The sequence below is a fragment of the Pholcus phalangioides genome, unplaced genomic scaffold (assembly GCF_987345545.1).
Source record: "Pholcus phalangioides strain wild (caught in Gottingen) unplaced genomic scaffold, Ppha-v1.0 ptg000007l_1, whole genome shotgun sequence".
Taxonomy (NCBI): Eukaryota; Metazoa; Arthropoda; class Arachnida; order Araneae; family Pholcidae; genus Pholcus; species Pholcus phalangioides.
In genome coordinates, this window is record NW_028301600.1 from 33,289,738 (window position 1) to 33,311,518 (window position 21,781).

Genomic DNA, 21,781 nt, shown 5'->3' on the forward strand with positions numbered 1-21,781 from the left:
GTCTTGCTACCGTATCATTTGGCCTTAGGCTGGGAAAATAAGCTAATAGTTATTTAAAATGAAATAGTTTATAGTATCTGAATTTGTTTCCCGGCAGGTCCGGAATCGAAAGCATTAATTTATCTTCATAGTCGAAATACTTCATTGCTGATGATAGACGGAAAGTAACGTAGCAGCTGGCCTTGTCAAGGCTACGTGCAGTAAGTAACATCTTGGAGATCCGGCTCTCAACCGAGAGGCCCCTGCTGGAATAGATCCGGCCCTCAACCGAGAGGCCCCCTGGAGCTGATCGAGGTGGTCTGGCCCTCAACCGAGAGGCCACTGCTAGAATAGATCCGACTCTCAACCGAGAGGCCCCCTGGTGCTGATCGAAGCGATCCGGCTCTCAACCGAAAGACCTCCACTGATACTTACGGGGATACACTACGCCGAAGTGACTATCAACATCGGATGTCCGATCGGCGTAGAAGATTGACTATTGATGACCATAAACCGGTGAAACCGTATCTTTCTGTCAATGTCAAATAGAGGGCTCTATGTTGAATTAATCTACTGTTAAAATTGTCTAGCTTATACATTCGAACCTAATAAATAATATTTTCATGCTAAAGTTTATTTGTAATAATTTTCCACTTGTCGTTTGCCACTACAATTACTGGATATTTCGAACCGGGCAAGCAACTCCCATAAGGGACGTTGCATAGGCATGGCGAAACCAATGCTGCTAAAGTATTATAATTAGAGACACCTACAGAGTTCAGAAGTATTTGAGCACACAATTCTTTGTTGGATGACACGTTTTCCATATCAAGAAAATTTTTGAAGCACTGTATATACATTATGAAAGATTCTTTCTTTGGATCGAAAGTATCGAATGTTTGAATCATGGCCGGTTGCTTTAACTGCATCGATAAAAATGCGTCAAATAATTCACGTTGTTGAGTTTGAAACGCGCCCAAAAATTTGTCGAATTGTTCAGGATCCATCTTAGTTTGATAACAAAGAGAAAGCGGCTTACCGGAATTGAAGTTTCTTTATCTCGTCTCCAATTATTTTATCTGAGGTGAGGCTGATTGAAAGACATGCGATATTATTATATACCATTTATTAATGAAAACATAACGAGAACTAACTTGATTAATAATTAATGTATAGAATATAGTGAAAGACATAACGCAGCTACCGGGATTGATACAGGACGTAAACACACACACTGGACGGTCTTGACTCTGTTTTTACATCCTGTTGCCAGATACAACAACCTAGGTCCTGAGGAGTCTGGATTTCAGAGGTCCTACTGTATGTTGTTTTAATCAATTTCTGTTAATTAAAAATTATTTTTGAAAGTTGGCAGCTTAAAACTTTTCAGGAAGATTCCCCTTGCCCCCCCCCCAAACCTTCCACCACAAGTATGCTTCCCCCCAAGAAAACCTTGAGAACATCCCGCCTGCTAAAATTTGCTATCTGTTCAAGATTGTTACCCACAACATGTAACCTGCATTGCCCCTGTCTAGCTCCAATCGTGCTATATAATCCATGTCTGTAAAATCCTACAGCATCATGTGGCTCCCAGGCCAAGTGATGTTTTGGGGCCCCTCTACTGTGAGTACCAGAAGGATAAGGCCTTCCAATTTACATACATGCTTTCAAAAGGCATACATCATCTTTCAATTTCATATGGGCCCATTTCAATTTCATTGCTTATGTAGTCATTCCAACCCTTTCTCCTGCCTTGTCATCAAAAGTCAGCAAATTTGAAACCCCCATGGGTGCCCATATAATACCTGAAGGACCCTAAGGATGTGCAGCAATTATTTTATGTTAATTTGGTATTATCAAAAACTATAGCTTTTTTTTTTCAAATGCTGTAATATTAAAAATGTGTGTTACAGCCTTGAATGTCTTCGTTTTTTTCTTTCTTGGGGAAAAAATTATGAGATGATCTTATCATTGATGATTGTATGATGACAAAAAAAAAACAAACCTATATTTTTTTATGATTTTTCATCCCCATTTATTTGATTAACCATTCCTCATCATTATCATTATTATTATAGTGATCACAAAGAACTACAGAGTTGGATTGACACTATAAACTATGTGGCAGCTAGTCTTTCAGCTCCTCCTCTGGCAGGAGGCATTGGTTCATCTCACAATAAATTTCAAAGGCCATTGTTGCCCTCTTCACATAGTAGATTAAATGGAGTAAGTATTAGTTTGTATTATTTATAATGTCAACATATCAATTTCTGCAAGACTTGGTATGAAGAAAAAAAAGTTTAAATGCCCTAAAATTTATTTCTTTTTTTTAATGTATCTTTCATTTTAGTCAATCATAGCAAATGAAAAAAAAAATTATAGCCTACAGTGCCCGCTGCTTAATATGATCACATTGAGACCAGTTGTTGCTGATAACAATAACAGATTTGTAACTACATCTGAAATAAATCCTCAGGGAAAATAAGAGGACCGTACATCTTGTTTTGTGTAAAAAAACAACATCTCAGTTTGCACAAAACTGGTTGTCAAATGTTCAAACAAGCCCTTACATTCCCCTCAGCCATATATATAAATGGGTGAGGAGAATGTAAGGGCTTGTTTGAACATAAATAAGATGAGAGAGAGAAGAGGACTATCGTTTAGGATAACTTATGCATTCACTGTTGTCTGTGAACTTATTCTTTTTGTGTGGCTGAAAAAGAGCCTATTCAATGACACTTGCTCTTGCCTCCTTTTTAGTATTCTTTGGAAATGAAAAAATGCATTGTCATTAGCCAGACTCATTGCTTGCACCCCTACAGCTTTATTTGGGTGGTTATTTTCTACAAAATTTTGCATAGATTCCCACATTCTATACATCTCTCTACTCTCATTTGAAGTGAGGGACTTTTCTTCACTTCTCTCTTCCTCAGACGAGATACCCTCCATAAGCTCTTGCTGTTGCATGCAACGGAGATCCATCAGTTCATTCATGGTCAACTCCTAGCCATGTTCTACTACTAGTTCTTGAATGTCATCCTCATTCACATCCAGTCCCATGGTTTTCTCCAAGGATGCAATCTTTTTGACAAATTTTGTCTCCTATTCATGAGCTAGCCTCTCAAAATCATGTTTGATGATGCAATCAGCCCACAGTTTTCTCCAAACATAATTTAAAAACTTCAAATGCACATACGTGTGGTTCAATGCTACTTCGATTTTTCGTATCCTAAACAGTCATGTTTGTGTAACATATCACCCTATGGGCTCATACATTCCATTAACACTAAGCAGTCCTCCGGGAGAGGATCCGGTCAAGTCACAAGAATTTCTTTGTTATATTTCTTTTATTTATGTTTAATGCCATGATATTTTATTGTGTTGATATATATAAATATATATAGTGAAAATATGTGGTATTATTAAATGCCTTATCTCATGGGTGGAGGTACCCACAGGTTCCTGTGCGTCTTAATAGTTCCATGATCTCATAATTAAATAGCCATGTAAATAATATGGGGAGAGCCTGATCAACTTCCTCCATCTCATTGAGACTGTTGCCACCAAAACGTAATAATGTTGAACATAAATCAACGCCACATGTCCGTATGTAAATCATCTAAATGACGTCATCAGTTTCTTCCTACGGCGAGTGCCTGCCTACGACGATTGGTCAGAGAATAAACCTGTTCACTTCCACTATAAATAGTTCAGCTAGACATCACATCATGGCATTTCTTCTTTGTTCATCCAGCTGTGCTAAGAGCAGCCACGAGGCTCTTCACGATAATTTCCTAACAGCCTACAATGTTGTGTTAATCGCTAAAATGTGTGACTAATCCTACTGAGCTTAAACTACTCTGGCTGGTCCAGATAGTCTTTATCCTCTAATGATGATTTTACTCATCTAGTCTGAGGAGTTCATATATTTCTAATCAGACAAAGTGTTCGATGTGAGCGATGATCGTCGTAATATGATTTACATCCGCATTTTTGCAGTACAGTGTTCCGGGATGCTCAAAAGAGCTTACAATGAAAAGTAATGGCCGTCATCTTCCTCGTGTGATGAAATCATCTTCTGTACGTTATCTTCCCTTCTACTAACTTCCAATGTCTTGGCAAGCTGTGTCTTGATGTGCTGATTCATGAACTGTGGTTTTCCCGCTGATGGTGTGTGCCATGTCATTGATGTGCTGTCTCGTGAATTGTGACCTTCCCGCTAGTAACGTGTGCTGATTCATGAACTGGGATCATGCACTTCCATTGATCAGGTCAAATTGCCCACCATTCCCAGTCTGATTCCCCTGAGAAGTCAGCTAGATCTTCATAATCTGTGTGGATAGTCAACAACATAAGTGGTGAGATCTGTTCATATCTTATTCATTGAGATCATGGCTATTCTTGCTTAATGATGTATTTCAATTAAAGTATTGTAACTTAATTTAATTGTGTTTTTGACTTTAATAAATGACTTAATCTGGAAATTGCCAATGTTTCATTGAGTTTGCCTGTGGCTTATACAGTGGACTCTTGGTAACTCAACACCCCAAAAGTATCGACAAACATGTCGACTTAAGTGGATATCGAGTTGACAGGGTTTCACTCTAAATTTTTGTCCGATCTTTTTTGTGTACGTAATTATATACATTCCAACAATTATATTAGATAGAATGTTAATTCTCATTTATTTTAATTCGGGGTTGTTTCAAAATAGAATCAAAACGTATTAAAAAATTTACCTTGTGAAAAATAATCAAGTACATTTGCTTGTTTTTCTTTCCGAAGAGAAAACAAAAATTTTTCTACACTATTCAGTTTATACTGCGATTGTTCGGCTTTTTCCTGACTGTGTAGGAAGTGGCGCATCACATCTATAGTTTTTAGTGCATCATGGAGAAATGTTGCAGGTACTTCTTCATCTGAACTTTCTGATTCTATTTCTTCGAAACATGAAGCACTTGCTTTGGGTGAGTCATTCTAGAATATCGTCGCCTGCTAAAAGTCCTGAAGTTACAAGATCAGAGTTAATACTCACAAATTCATCGTTCATACAATCACCCATAGTGCTATTTATGCTTTCTTCACACTTAATCTGGGAGGAATCTTCAAGAGAAATAATCTAAGAAAATTAATTAACTTTTTACTGTAAAAAGTTTTCATACTTAGGACAATTCCTAATTTCCTCAATTTAGATTTTTTGCAAAATCTTTTCTTCTCTTGTCCTGATAATGGGATTGAGTGAGATTGAGGGATTTGAATCACAAAAGAGTTGCTTCTTCTACATCACTGAATTCTGATTTCTTATATGTTTTCTGCTTGGTTTATAAGATTCAAATGCTGAAAAAAACTTTCCCTCATTTTTAGCAAATGTTGAAATGGGTTCCATGCAACTCCATATTCTTCGGCGAGTTCACTCTGAGTTTTACCCGATTCTAGTTTTTTGAAAATTTCAACTTTTGATTTTAAAGTTAAAGTATGAAGTTCATGTGGAGCCATTGCATTCACGGCCATCGATACTCACAATGATAACCAAATGACACATTCAGCATCTAACCAGGCTTTAGCTCTTTCTTTTACTCCTTTTCTAAGAAATCATAAAACCGAGTTCTGCCAAAAGCATTCTCCACAGCAGACAATATCAGAATTTACAATAGATAAGATTTTTATCCCTATTGGATGTTAACAATTTCAACATCCAACAGGGATCATACCACACTTTAGAGATCATCCACACTTCTTTTGACCATGAAAAGAATGAAAGACCTGTCCTGGAAACGCCACTAAAATGATAGGCCAGCCAAGAGGCTTCAAAAATTCATTCTTCACACGCACACCCCCCACCCATAGCCCAAAACAGGGACTCATCATATAGAACAAAGAAACAAAGGATGATCTAAGTACTCATGGACAATGTCAAAAAATTCTTATAATAGTAAAATACGAGCAATTGTAAAAACCAGTTGTAGTAAAGGGACAAAAGTCGTAGTCGATTTAAGCGGAGTTAAGCCAAACATGTGTCGAGTTAGAGAGTTTCCCATTCATTGAAATTAGTATTGGGCCAACCAAGGGAATAATAGATGTCGAGTTATCCGGATAGTCGAGTTATCCACATGTCTACTGTATTATGGATGCAAGAATCACGGGATGTTGCTGAAACTAATTCGTTACATTTGCATGCATGTTAATTTTTTGAATGAAGTTGGTTTTGATCAAAAATGATCAAAATAAACCAAGATTTAAAAGGTATACCTTTTAAATATGCAAAATATAGTCATGTGCAATCAAATACTATACATAAGGTTGTTATTTCATTGGAGTTATGGTTATTTCATGATAATGAAGTCATTTGTTTATAATGACCATATATACAGGGTGATTATAAAAAAACTATCCCGACATATGGGCCCCTAACTATCATACCATTCACAGAAACTGAATGAAATTTTGGCATAAGGTATTTTGGTGTATGCGCTCAAGAATGATATGGAAAACAACAGTGTCACTCTAACAGTTACGGTTACAGTGAGAAAATTTCGAAAATATCAAATGGCAACATCAAGTTTTTTGTATTGGAATGTGATCTCCATTGTGGAAAACCCTAAATAGCGTTCGAACGGCAACTGTAGCATGAAAATCACCGGCGGCAGATAGGTTAAAAGTGAGGACAACCAGTAAGGACAGAGAAGCAGCATAAAATAAAGCATTTTATTGTGTTTCACAAATTTTCCACATGACCTTGTGGAGGACTAATCAGGCTGGGATCTCAGCCGAAGAAACGGTGTGACGAATGAAACGAACATTAATGCTCTGGTGCATGGCAAAGTCCTTTTTACTTTTTCCTTGCCTAGCTCCGGGGATTTTCGTGCTACAGGTGCCATTCCAACGCTATTTAGTGTTTTTCAGTATGGAGATCGCATTCCAATACAAAAAACTTGGTGTTGCCATTTGATATTTTCGAAATTTTCTCACTGTAACCGTAACTGTTAGAGTGACACTGTTGTTTTCCATATCATTCTTGAGTGCATACCTCAAAATACCTTATGCAAAAATTTCATTCAGTTTCTGTGAATGGTATGATAGTTAGGGGCCCATATGTTAGGATAGTTTTTTTTATAATAACCCCGTATATAAATACTAGCCAGAAAAATATGGAAAATTGGGATTATAAATTTGGAATAGACAACAACCGAAGCGGCTAATGGGAACATGTGTTACATAAAATGGGAAAATGGTGCATGTAAAAACATGATTGCCAGACACGCCAAGAAAGAAATATTTGAGTCATAGATATAATATAACACTAGATCATGCATGCAGGGTTGCTTTTTGTTTCCTGCACCTAACCATGTGATGAGTGGGTACTTTTACGAGTAGAAAGAAAGAATTCCTTGTTATTCTAATGGGTACTACATGCGTGAACACCATGAGTGTTTCAAAAATCATCCGATATGCTGAAATCCTGCAGTGCTTTAGGTTACAATGAAACTTTTATTAAAGATGGCAAAATTACCTTCCACACAAGTAAATTAAATTTTCTTTTCCTTTTTGTATTACTATTTATGTGAATTTTTTTTTCACCAAGTGTCCTACTAATAGAGGCTTGGCATACTACAGGGTTTGTACAGTCCTTAAAAAAAGTTCATTTTCAAGTCTTTAAAGCCCTGTTTACATGTGCAATATTGCAGTAGCATTGGGAGTTCTAGCACCCTCTTGATGACTTTTTCCTTTCATAAGGAGAGAAATGGAGGGCAGTCATATTGGTGAAAATTCTTGAAGCGGTATTAAACCCACTTTTTCTATTTCCCAAATAAACTGGGCTTAAAGTCCTTGAAAAATCATTGCATTCCGTGAAAAAATAATAATTTTCAAGTGCTTTTTATAAGTGCTTGAATTTTTTTTTGTGTATGAATTTCTGCCATTAAATTTTGTCCCCCCCTCAATTAAAACCCCCTCTAAACTATATTCCACTTGGGCGAAAATGTGTAGAGTAACAATGATGAGTTACAAGACAATGTTCAAAATAGGACATGGTCATGCATACCTGAGGTATTTCTGTGCTTAAAAAAATGTTGCCTAAAATCTGGCAGCAAAATGTTGCGCTTAAGATATTGCTTCAAAATATTTTTAACTATTGAATTAATAATGTCGGTAGCATATATGTGGGCTGATCATATTTCCTCAACAAAAAATACAGGAAAATCGCCAATTGCCAACAAAAATGATGCAGAATGTAAGCAAAATTGCTAATTATTGCTAAAATTGCCAAAAAATTACAAGAAGCAGAAAATGCACCATCAATGTTAACATGACAAATATGTGAGATGAATACTCTTATTTAAAATCATAATTATTATAATTTATAGGATTGGGAAAATAATTTTAATACTTAATTTCAGTAAAGAATAGAAATTTCAATAGGCTTTGTTGAAAATATACAGAAAATAATTATATTTTCATGAAAAAGTCGAGATTGCAAAATTACATGAAAATACAGGAAATGTGGGTCATATAATCACCCTAGATCAGTGTTTCTTTTTGGAGGGTTGTAACTAAAAATATTTCTGAAAGAAAATTTTTGTGCCCCCCCTTCATAGGTCAATCCTGTTAGGGCCCACCAAAAATTCCAGCCTTGTACCCTGCAGCAGGATGTGGGAGCAACCATGGTTCTGGCTTCAAGGAATTCTAATTAATTCCTATGATGGAAAATGTTTATGTATTTCTTTTTAATCTAGCTCCAATATAGTTTTTACTCAAAAATGAATGCATTATAAAATCATGTACTGTATTATGAACTACGTACATATTTAACCGTGAAAAATAAGAGGGAAAATAAAAAATTTATGATGCAAAAAAATAGAATTATTGCACTAATTTTGATTAAGAATCTCATGAGTGAAAGTTGGCACTGTATACTTATTTCTCTTGCATAATAAAGTATGCTCTATTTCCAGTTATAAAAAAAGCCACAAATAACGTAATCTAAATTTTTTCATCCTTTGTGCATAACAAGGAGCGTGTTGCCAAGTATAAAGATAGCACGCCAAGTTATGGATACCATGTTCTTTTTATTGAATTCATCATGGGAGGGGGGAGGGGGAAGAGAGGACCAAACAATAAGATGAGCAGTCTAGTTAATCTTATCTATGATTTAAGTTCTAAATCTAGAATACAATTCATGTCTAAAAAAAAATGTCAAAATTTGAAGTGATATATAATTGGATCAATCCTCTTTTGAACACAGTATGTTAGTTGAAAAATCATAAGAGGTAATATATTAAAAGTTTAGGCACTAAATGGAAGAAATTTTATGGAATATTTCCTTTTTATGTAAAGGAATTTCATAGATTTCACTGAATCTTCTCAAAGACATTTTATTTTTTGCAGACCATAAACATTTGTTTTTGTGCAGGAGAAGAGGATCAATTTGTAGAAAACCAGTTGCTGTATATCAAGGATATGTTTCGCGGTGGAATCATTATTTGAAATTGAATAGCTAAAAATTTTAAGAAACTTTTGTTGGATGTTTATGATTGGAAGTAGATTGGTTTTATAGTCGCATCCTTAAATATTTATTCCATACTGCAGTGATCATTGAACCCAAGCATAGTATATGGAATGTAGAAAAGGATTATTAACAAGATTTTGTATGTGATGAAGCCTAGAAAGGAAATATCTAAGCTTTTTAGTTAGATGTGCAATATGGATTTTCCATTTCAAATTTGCATCAACAGGAATTTCAAGGTATTTCGACAAAGAGATTTTATCAAAAGTAGGGCAGTTACAACTTTGATGAGTACAATTTGCAGAGTGTGATTTATGCTGACCTATTTAAATGTGTTGCATCTAATACCAGAAGGCAAGAGCATTTGGTATTTCAGTTTATCATGTGAATCACAATTTTATTTGTGTACACACTTGTGCTAAATAGAACTTGATCATATGTAAGCACTTTAATTGATCAGCCTTTGGTTATCCAAAAGTAAGGAAATTGATGCCAACTTGAGAAAAAATTTCAAAACTATTCAAAAGCATTGAATTTTATTGAGTAATATGTGCTATATACGAACTGAGGTGGCTATTATATATATAAACATCCTCAGTTCAGGAGGACTGACAGTGTGTCAGAAGTGTTTCTAACCTGTGAGTGCTCACTCGTCTTGAGATTTATTTATAGAAAATTTCAGTTTCCTAATAAATTCTGGGCATTCTAAGACCTGTGTCACAAATTAGGCTTTTTGAATAGACATCATAATAATCATCATCACTTTGAGGGACAGGCACAGGATGATCCTCATAGAAATCAATGTTAAAACTGATTTTACCATAGAAATGCGGAAATTTAGAGGGGTTTTTGTCACATCAATAATTTAAAAAATTGAATTGAGTTCTGTATTTTTGAAATATTGAACTCACTTAGAGATACGAAGCTCGGAAAATGAAATATAACATAATTAGCCTGACTTACTTTTCAGTAGGATATTCATGCAATAACATTGATTACAATTTTTTATTTATATCTTCTCAAGCATGAAAATGAAAATTAATGTGTCTGTATTGCCTTATAATATCCAACTGCATCAATCTATATTGTTTAGGATGTTTTGAAATTAATTATGGGCCTATAAATTACATTGAAGAAATTCCATAACAAGCATTTTCAAGAATTTTGTGTAGCAAAAACATGCAGATTGATAACTTGAATTTCAAGAAAATTTTTGAAATATCTAGCGCCCACCAAAAAGAAAAAAAAACGATTTATTTCTATGTTTCTTCAATTGATTTGTGTCTTTCATGAGTTGCGCAGGAAGTCGTCATATCGGTTACTTTGTCCATGGTTTGTAATGTAATTTAATTTGAATTTACTATACACGATATACGTTCCCAAGAAAATAGCTGCAGCAGTGTCTGACACTGCCTTTTTTGTATAGCTTATAAGTTCTGTTAAGAAGCCGAATTCACAGGAGTCTTCCTCAATCGTAAGGGATTGTTATAATAATGAAGTACTGTTGCTTCCTGATGCGGTTCTATGTGAAGTCTACCTTGACCACAAAAGGGTTAACAAATTTATTGTACAAAGAAGGAATTTTCAAATCTAGGCAAAAATTCAGCATATTTGATGTATATGTTTGAAAAAGAAAATATGAATTTTAAAATAATTGAATTATTCATCAATCAGAACTGTACAAAGTGGGAAAGTCAATAGGGTGTTGATTCACTTCTGCATGAGCCTTTTTGAATAGATGTCATAATCATCATCAGCATCACTTTGAGGGACAAGCACAGGATGGTCCCCATAGAAATCAATGTTAAAATTGCTGATTTTACTGTAGAAATGCTGAAATTTACCACCACATCAATAATTTTAAAAATTGAATTGAATTATAGATTTTTGAAATATTTAGTTTGATTAGAGATATGAAGCCCAGAAAATGAAACATAAAATAATTAGCCGGACCTACTTTTCAGTAGGATATTCATGCAATAACATTTATTTCAATTTTTTATTTATATCTTCTCAACCATGAAAATGAAAATTAATGTGTCTGTATTGCCTTATAATATCCAACTGCATCAATCTATATTGTTTAGGATGTTTTAAAATTAATTATGGGCCTATAAATTACATTGAAGAAATTCCATAACAAGCATTTTCAAGCATTTTGTGTAGCAAAAACATGCAGATTGATAACTTGAACTTCAAGAACATTTTTGAAATATCTAGCACCCATCAAAAAGAAAAAAAAAAGATTTATTTCTATGTTTTTTTAATTGATTTGTGTCTTTCATGAGTTGCGCAGGAAGTCGTCATATCGGTTACTTTGTCCATGGTTTGTATATCCCTCAAAGAAAAAGGAAATATCACGTGATCCAAAAAGCCTCATTGAGTTAAAATTGTTACTTGATAAAGCATTGGTAGTTCATGAAGTTGGGGTGTATCTAGTATGTCCCGGAAATAAGTGACATAGATCCAGTGGTGCCAAGAAAAAGTAAAAAAGGAACAAAATCTGTCAACAGAGTTAGCCAGACAATTGATTTCAACTTTTTATTTATATTTTCTCAAGTACAAAAATGAAAATTAATGTCTCAGTTATTGTCTTATAATATCCAACTGCATCAATCCATATAGTTTAGGATGTTTTGAAATTAATTATGGGCCCATAAATTACATTGCAGAAATTTCACAGCATTTTTGGAAGCAAAAACAGGCAGATCGATAACTTGAAAATTTTCGAAATATCTAGCTCCCATTAGAAATATAAAAAAACTATTCATTTCTACGTTTTTTAATTTAAATTTGTGTCTTTCATGAGTCGAGCAGGAAGTCGCCATATTGGTTACCTTGTATGTCCCTCAAGAAAGAGGGAAAAATCATGGGATCCGAAAAGCCTCATTACCATGGGTGCTTGAGCACCCACAGCGTCCCCGGCTTCAATGCTACTGAGGACTGGGTTATAATTCCCATTTGTAATTGGCTAGAAACTTACTACACGTTACTAGGTCTCATTTGAATAAATCATTGTGAAGCGCAAAATGACTATAGTGCTGCAAAAATGAGCAAATTGCAAATAGATTGCACAGTTGAGTGCCATTAAATGGACTTGCTTAACACACTTTACCACTTTGTATGAAACATGTCTTGAGTCTCATTTAAATGAGTTTTAAAAACTTTATCTGATAATAAGAAATTGCATCTAATGCCGGGAATACACTACAAAAGTTTTATAAAAGATCTTTTACAAAGTTTTGAAAAAATAACCAATAAGCCAATTGGTTACATTTGCTAGAATGTAACAATAACCTTATTGGTTTCATTTTTCAGGTTTTATAAAATTTTTATCAAGCTTTTATAGTATAATCCTGGCCTAAGTGAAATAATTTCCTCAGTCCCTTTTATTTTCTCAGTAACGAAGTTTGACTAACATGTTGTAAGATAGTGCTTCCTATGAGCATAGATACATGGGAGAATGAAGGGGGGCCCCTTCCCCTCCTAACATCAAAGATTTGTATAGTTGATCAAAATATATATGTATTGACATCATCATCATGCTCAGACAAAAGCTGCAAAAGATTTAAATTTATTTCTTATCAAATGTTTTGATTTTGTAAATTCACTCACATTTCCCTATTTTAATAAGAAAACATCCTAGGGGGTCATGACTCATAGTTTGGGAACCACTGATATAAGAAAACATCCATTGTGGTTCATTTTATCAAACGAGAAAAGGCCACCAAAAAGTCACTGAATTTTTGCTTTTGGTATATGGTAGACACCCTGATAAAACAACAAACAAACATTCTCTTAATATGATGAGCTCCAGTTCTAGGAATTTCATGGAAAAATGCCAAAAGGGACAAAAAAAGTATTGTTACATCTGAGGTGGTTGCATTTTCACCAATGTTGTAAGCAAGGTTTTCCCATGTATATATATATAATATGATATATGTCTGGTCTTGTACTTTGCAAGAGATAATACCAAAATGATAAAATTATCAGTGATTCCAATAAGCACCACCTACTGTACATACCATCATCATTAACCATTTTCAATCCACTGCTGGATGAAGGTCTCTAATTTTTTCCATTTTACTCTGCCTGATGCTTTTGCCATCCTGCTGACTCCTGCTACTTTTTGGATCTCATCAATCCATCTTGTTTGGGGACACCTCGGACGTTTAACACCATGGGGGTGCCAATTCAGAATACTCGTGGCACATTTGTTGTCCTGTCTTGCAATATGTTCAGTCCATTTCCATTTTAAATGTTTAATTCTTTCCATGATATCATGTACATATATTGTAATATATTTGTAATGATCATTTTCTAACTTTTAGCGTGAGCAGCTTACAGAAATTGAGAGCAATATATCTAAATTGGAGAAAGAGCTGGAAGAACATCTTTCATTTACATCTGGTACAAGTAAGCGATCACGTTCCTCAAAAGATTTCATGGAGAAAGAATGGTACATGCAGTACGAGGTATATAATGTTACATATTTCACACTTTAATAAATATATCAAACAAGGATCAATGGGATTAATTTAATTACATACACTGTCAAACCTCTTTAACCAGCAATCACATAACAAGGAATACTGTTTTATGGAAAATATACCTTATGGTCCCCCATTAAATAGCATTAGTGCGTTAATGTAATTTGTAAGTTCAACAAGTCTCAGGCTGGAATTATGCTATAAAAGTTTGATATACAATCTCTTACAAAACCTGAAAAAAACAACCAATGAGCCCATTGCTTACATTTGCTCTAATCTAACAACCAATACGCTTATTGACTGCATTTTTCAAGTTTTATAAAAGAACTTTTACAAAACTTTTATAGTGTAATCCCAGCCTTAACCTCTCAACATAAAACATTTTTTTTGGATTTGAGACTCATTTTACAAGCTCACAAGTAATTCTATTTCATTTGAATAAATGTACCGTCAGAATCTGTTTTGTCAACTGCACCTTACACATTCCTGAAACACTTTGAACGAGATTTAATGTGTTACCTACTCTTATGAAATCACATATCCAGAAATTTTATTTTACACAAAATTATTCCCACCAAAGCATGTTAGACTCAAGTGTTCTACTTTGACATGGAGCATAGAGCAAGGCATTGATGAGTTGAGTTCCCATGAATGCATACCTTCATTGATGACAAAATTCAGCCAATCCTCATTACTCAAGTTCAAACAAAGCCACTTGCACCTGGCTCAATTAGAAATTAATATATATTTTTTAATGGAATTGACTCTGAGGTTTCGATTGTATAGTGACCATCTTAGAAATATGTGCACATGGTTATCCAATTAGAATTAGTGTTGTTTTAATATGCACTAAATATGCAATCGTGTTTGCACTCTCTGAAGCATGGGTCTGAAACCAAATTTACCTGGCAATCTACTGCTTTATGACTTTTCCCCTTGGGAGTGGTCAGAGATGAGACACGAGTCCCAGCTATTTTGTTTTTATTTTAAACACTAGAATACTGCCAAAAAATTATTCCAGTTTTGTCTTTGGATTTTTACAAATCTTGTTCATTTGCAATTAAATACATTTACAATTTGGAATAGTAATAATCCTTTCCCTGGTAAATCAAAGAAAGAACCAATGATAAAGGCAAACAAGGAGGAAAACACCATGAATTCTTAAAGCATTTGGATACATTATGGGTGCCATCTTGGAAGGATGAATACAAACACTATATATCAACACTGACCGGGGATTCCACATGGGTTGATTACCGAATTTTAATCACATTGGAAAAAATATGTCGCTTCAAGTCAGATGCCATGGTCAGAATCAAGTAGCACTTCCTTCACGTGGGCATTCTGTGATCACAGCCTACTTTTCTCACATAAGCAAAATTGGTCATTTAATAAAATGTGATACATAATAATTAATTTTGATTAGCAATAACACTAATAAATGGTTTGAATTCGAAATGTTCAATAATATAGTTTGTGAAAGAATTCAAAATTTAATCGTTAAAATGAATTCGTTTTTGAAACTATTGATCAAGCCACTTGCGAGACATTCGCTGTTGTTTTTGGTGTGTTGTTCAATTAAATTCTGAAATGAATTGGAATGCAAGCATTTTCTTATTATATTACCTTATTTTCCGTCATGTTATTTTGGGTGTGAATGGTTCCACAGGGGAAAATTCCCCACACCCGACATAAATTTTGAAAATGTTTTCATTTCAAAAGATGTAAATCATGAAATGGTATCGCATCAAATAAATTTTAGACTTATTGTGGTAATATTGAAGCCACTCTATGTTTCTGATAGATTAAAACCTGAAAAAAAAAACCTGCTCAGAGTAGGTGATTAACCTTTTGTATATACTAATATTAAAATAAAATGAACATTGTCTGATATTGAAGCCGCTGTGGTGGACGAGTGGTTATAGTGACGGACTCGCGATGCGAGGATCCGGGTTCGAACCCCACAGTGGTGGTCGGCTGAAGTTGGTTTTCTGTGGTTCCCAATTTCAAGGCACGAATGCGAACCGATCTCCCCGTTAAAAAGCCTCGCCACAGAGAACAACAGGCCTACAACGTTACAAATATTCAATCATTACACTTCACTCACAATTTGAAGTATAGATGGCAGCACTGAAATATCAGGCACAACACTAGCTACACACTCAGACTGTTAGGTACACTCACTTTGTTCCAGACTCTGCCACGAAGCTGGGCTGGAAGAGATCTCGGCAACGGGATAAGTCCGGTGGCAGAGACCCTTGCGTTCGCTGTCTGATATTGAAGAGTCACCAAAAATTGGAATCTTTTATTTTAAACTTGTTTTTTTTTAATGCTTTCTTTTATTAGCATGGGTCATAGCTGTGTGTTGTATGTGGGGAAAATTCATAACCGGTTCATCAGTAACATTTTAGATATTTTTTGTGCTTCATTTTTGAAGTTAACATTCCAGTAGGAAAAGAGAGGGGGTGAACTTCTGTGCACTTGAAGTTATACTAGCAAAAACAATTTAGCTTTGAGGAAAAAGACTAAAATAAATGTATATTTTTATTTAAATTGCTTAGAATCAAAAAGGTTAGTATCAATAAAATGAATTTGTTCCTTAACCAGTGATCTGGGCATAATGTCTATACATGTCTCGGCAGCATGCTCAGATGATTGGATCTCTTTCTGGTGCACACAGTGTCCCCATAGTGAAACCATGTTTTCAAAATTCCATCAAAAAATAACTAATATATTCACACAGAAATAATTTAAATCCTATTTACTAGCTTAAGATTTAGATTTTCGGTCATAGATGGCAGCATCATACTGATTCAGTTTTGCAAGTGGTGAAAAAGCTGCCATTTTCTCGATTTTTGATACTTGTTTTAAAATTTATTTCCTAATAAAAAATTTTGTTTTCAAAAATTGTGGATAGTTTTTTATAGATTTTGCCCTATTTGTTGAAATCAAGCCATTGAATAAATTTAAAAATAGTTTAAATTCAAATTATGGAAGTTTTAAAAAGGTGGTTCCATATTGAGGACACCACACACCTAGAGCAATGAGATACTCCAAGTGTCGTCAGTATGAAACCACCACTCTGAGAGGGGAAGTGACCTTGTTTTTATTCATTTTCTCCCCTCTTTCTTGTTTACTAGAAAATGGGTGATAGCAGCAATATTGTTGAAACATCTGAAATGCGTATTTGTGGAGGAGTTTTGGGGGTTAGAATGGAAGACACAACATATGCTATTTTTTGTCCCACACATAACCATTCTTTCATTTTAGTGGTTTTAGAGCAGCTTTTTCTTTTGATGACTACTTTCTATATATGCTCTCTCTCTCTACCATTTTAATTTTATTTTCTGGAATTTCTTTTGCCTTGAGTTCCCCCCCCCCCGAATATTGTGCATTTATTACTTTTATTGGTGATGAAATGCCTATAAAATTCCTTAGTACACAGGAAGCAATATTATACTAATTTCGGAGCTTCCCTCTAATCTGGAGTCTAATGCATCTGATGATACCCCAGATGAAGAAAGTAAAACAAAACTTACTGCATGGATGATGACAAAAATGATGCTGATGAACACTCCCCTAATCCTGGTGATAATACACTTCCCTAATGCCTGGATCTTCTTGACAATTTCAGATGGTTTGGGAGAAAAAAGTAAGAACCAAAACCCAGAGTTCAAGGAATAAGTGGGACCATCTCGGGAAATTCTATCAATGTCAGATACATCTGCAATCTTGATGTTCTTATTTTTTTTCAGTGCCACTGATGGAAAATTTAGAATTTCGAACAAATTTATAAGCCACTCAAAAGAAGAAAAATTTACACTACCATCCCATTGAAAGAGATGTGCCAGCTATCGATATGCTTATGTTGATCATTTTGGCCTACAAAATCTGTGGGAAGGGGATTTTCTAAACAAAATGTTGCTTTTCCTGCATTACACCCCTAGGAGAGCTTTCTATGCGACCACCTGTTGTTCGCTGGATTTTGATAAAAATAAAAGTATATTTGCAAAATACATTTATATGAGTCCTATGTACCGAGTATATGAAGTTAGTTTGGCCAAAATTTTTTTTTATATAGTGCCCCTCAAAGGGTTATGGCCCTCCCAAATTGAACTCTAAAAAAAGTGGCAATGAACTTGGATTGGAAGAAATTTTCTGGAAAGAAGTGTATTCTGGTTGTTATCCCTATTCACACAGTGATTCAGATCCCTGTAACATGTTTTTCTCATTTATTTATTTAATAACATCGAAGTCAGTTGACATGAAATAATTGTCCTTAATTGTACATTAAGCAAGTTTTATTGTACATTGAAATTCTAAATTTTCCCTTAAATTATTACCTAAACAAATGTTCAAACTCACCACAAATTGACTGTACTTAGTTTTTATTATAGGGGACTAATGTTTTGTGAATTTATTAATATCCAATGCTTAGTGCAATGCTATAGTGAAGTCTCTTAATTTTCCATCCTTTTTTTTTGCAGTTGAAGAGGTACAGGACATATGCTTTTCTGCTTCATTCAAAATTGGCTCAGTATACTGAATTGGATCCACCTCTTTTACAAACCTCCATTGGTGAAGTTGATGAGCCATGTGAGAAAAATAATGCCCAAGGTTCATTGCCAAGCGGGATAGTTACAAGTGTTTCCAATAGCAATGTAAAACGTAGCTTATCTGATCGCTACAGCTATCGTGCAGCTATATACAGAAGTGGTGTATCAAAAGATGGAATATAGTGTTTCTGTGATTTGAATACATTATGTACCAGATTCCAGAAAAGCGGTAGTAAAAGCACATGATTTTTCCACCTCTTCAAAAATTTCTTTGAATGCAGATAGATATTTTGACCGTATTTGAAATTGCTAAAATTTAATATATGCTATGTATATTTTAAAGTATATTGTGAATGTAACTAAAATGTGCCAAAATTTACATAAGACAGATTTTCTTCCAGTTCCAGTGATGCTGTGCCATGCTGTTGTAATCCTGTTTGGGAGACCGATTCACCTCTATAAATTTTTTTTCACAATGCTTAAATGAGAAGCATGACTGATGTTTGATTGAATAGGATTTAAAAAATAAAAGTTGCTAAATCTAAAAAAAAAGAAAGCATAAAGTTTCTTGAATAGTCAGACGCACTTTTGTTTGTTTTTGTATGATGTCATTGTTATTATTGTATAGGTCACGATAAATCTCAGTGCAACTTTCTTTCAAGGTGTTGAAAGAATTCTAATGAATTTTGGAGTAATTTTTTTAAATTTACTCTCTATCAATATTTATATAATATTTTATGAATGAACTAATTGAAAACTATGAAATTAGATGACTTTTTGATTATTTACCTTGATTATTTCTGATTCTAAATACACATTATATGCATGATGAATAAATAAGTATCAAATTTTTTAGTCATCTAATTTCTGCAACTGAAATTCAATAGCATTTATTCATCAAGTTGATTATTAATCATCATAACCTAAAGCACGATTTATTTGTCCTTCATAGAACCATGAAGGAAAGCAATGTATAAATGTGAGATAAAATGAGAAAGAAAACGTGGTTAACTCTATGGGGTTATGATGAATATTGAATTATACTTCATAATATTTTGTAATTTTATTTGGAACATCATCTCGCTTTCAAAAGTTAAGCAAAAACAAAGAACGATAAAATTGGAATTAAATTGCAATGATTATATAGATCCATGTGTGGGTTTTCATTGGGGGATTGTTGGTTGAGCAATTTAATTTCAGTTTCTTATTCTTCTTTTTTGCTTGTCTTTGAGACTTTACCACATAATTTTTCTTCCATGTATTTTTATGATTATGCCTAGATATTGAGTAGACTAAATTGTGATCTCTTGTGTAATTTTAAATTTATATTCCTCTTTCTATTTTTTATATTTTGAATCAGGTATATGTAGTGAAACCTGTCTAAGAATGACACTCTATGAGACAAAAACTGGTCTTGAATGGAATCAAAAAATAGTCCAGAGAATCTATGATTGATTTCATATGCACCTTTATCAAAAATGGAAAATTATATATTTCAGTCCCTTGATATTTTGCTTCATACAGGTTTCACTGTATCATTATTAACAACAAATTGCAGTTTGCAATTCACTGCTGGATGTGCTCTAAAAATTGCAATTTAAATAATTACATATATGTATATATATTTAAAGAAATTTTTTTTTGAAAATCATTGTTTTCAAACAGCTTTGAAGGTTTAAATGATAAAAAAAATTGCCTTCAGTATTAAGATTTATGATAACTTTTTATAGCAGGGAAAAAATGTGCAGAATTTGTTTGATAAAAGTTTAGGAATTTGCTATGACAATTGGTTTGTACTTTTGAGCAGCCTCATGGGAAAATTTTTCACTATTTGGTAGAAAACAAAATTTTGAAGTTGACGTAGAGAGAGTGCATTTTTGATGTGCAGTTAAAAGTGAAAAAACTGCTGCAAAATCTCAACTTGTAAAAAAAAAAGATTTTCTATCTTGAGAATTCTTCCTAGCATCAACTGTTCCATAAACAATGCCTTTATATTTTATTTTACTTCTGTGAGCACACAATTTTTTTGAATGTTGACCCAAAGAATTTTTTTTTTCTTGCAAGTTCTGCTTCTGTCATTTATTCATTATTTTCATGGATTTTTTTTTAAAAATTTCCTATTCTTCATATGAAATTAGAAATGAAATGAAGGATAAAAAATTTTGATAAGCAAATCTTTTTTTCTTTAAATACCATATTTTTTTCCATCCCTTGTTATCTGAGAGGTCTAATTTGCAAACCAAGTGCAAGAGAAAACCTCAAAAGACCTACTACCTATTTACACTTACATGATATATTACATAATTACTACCTATTTACACTTTCCACACAATTAAAAAGTCAGAGTGTTCAATGCTTGTTGCGTCTCAACTCCAAGAATAAGGTGGCAATGAAACATTTTTGTGTACACTGGCATTCTAATTGCTGTTCGTATTCACCGCTGACTGCAATAAAAATTATTACTTTTGTGACAATATGCATGAAAGACTATTTCAGCAATCCCAGATTCCACCTATTGCCGTGAAACCTGTCGAAGACGGACAGACGGACATTGTATGAAACAGAAACCTGTCTTGAACTTAGTTTACTATTCACAATTTAGTAAAAGCCTGTTTAGCATTTCATTTGCAATGGAAATGGTGGCTTTTGTTAGAAAACACTCCAGTTTCTTGGAAAAATGTTTATAATTTCCATTTAAACTAGTTCAGGAGAGGAATAGGTGAGGGAGACTGAATTATTCACAATTTAGTGATATCATGATTTAGCTTATCATTCAGTGTAGATATGGCGACCAGCCACAAGAAGCATGTCTTGAATTTAAACAAAAAAAAAAAAAAAAATGGAGGCCATAGAAGCAAGAGGGAAAAGCAAAATTTAAGTGTTACGGAGACATAGAATCTTTTTTTCACAAACGTTATTGCATGTTGATCTCATTGTCACTATTTTTAAAAAAGATACACAATTTCTCAATTTTTTATTTTAAATATTAAAAATTTATCATTTTTGACCAAAGTAATTGTTCATTTTACTGCTATTCAAGAGAAAATTTTATATTGGAAGTTTAACTATTAGTGTATTAAATATTAAATTTCAATTGTATAGTGATTTGAAACAGCAAACATGAAAAAATTCAAAATGATATGCATGTCTCTGTTTAATACTCATTGGTTTATATAGTAGTCAGGGTGATATTCTCAAAATTTAAGTTTTGCAAAATGACAAATAAATCACTGCATATACAAGGTGGTAACTAT

The 21,781-nt window shown here is 33.8% G+C and overlaps 1 protein-coding gene across 2 annotated transcripts in view; it reads left to right on the plus strand.

Moving 5' to 3' along the window:
• The window catches only part of LOC149085206 (PH and SEC7 domain-containing protein-like), a 148,902-nt gene extending 129,833 nt beyond the window's left edge, over nucleotides 1-19,069 (plus strand). The window contains exons 13-15 of one of the 2 annotated variants that reach the window (XM_089233069.1): nucleotides 2,058-2,205; nucleotides 13,813-13,956; nucleotides 18,459-18,825. In XM_089233069.1, coding sequence (XP_089089195.1) covers nucleotides 2,058-2,205; nucleotides 13,813-13,956; nucleotides 18,459-18,710 — 544 coding nt within the window. In that variant the 3' untranslated portion in view covers nucleotides 18,711-18,825. Of the gene's footprint in view, nucleotides 1-2,057; nucleotides 2,206-13,812; nucleotides 13,957-18,458 lie in introns of both variants that reach the window. The other variant, XM_089233070.1, reaches the window with a different exon arrangement.
• Nucleotides 19,070-21,781: the final 2,712 nt, after the last annotated feature.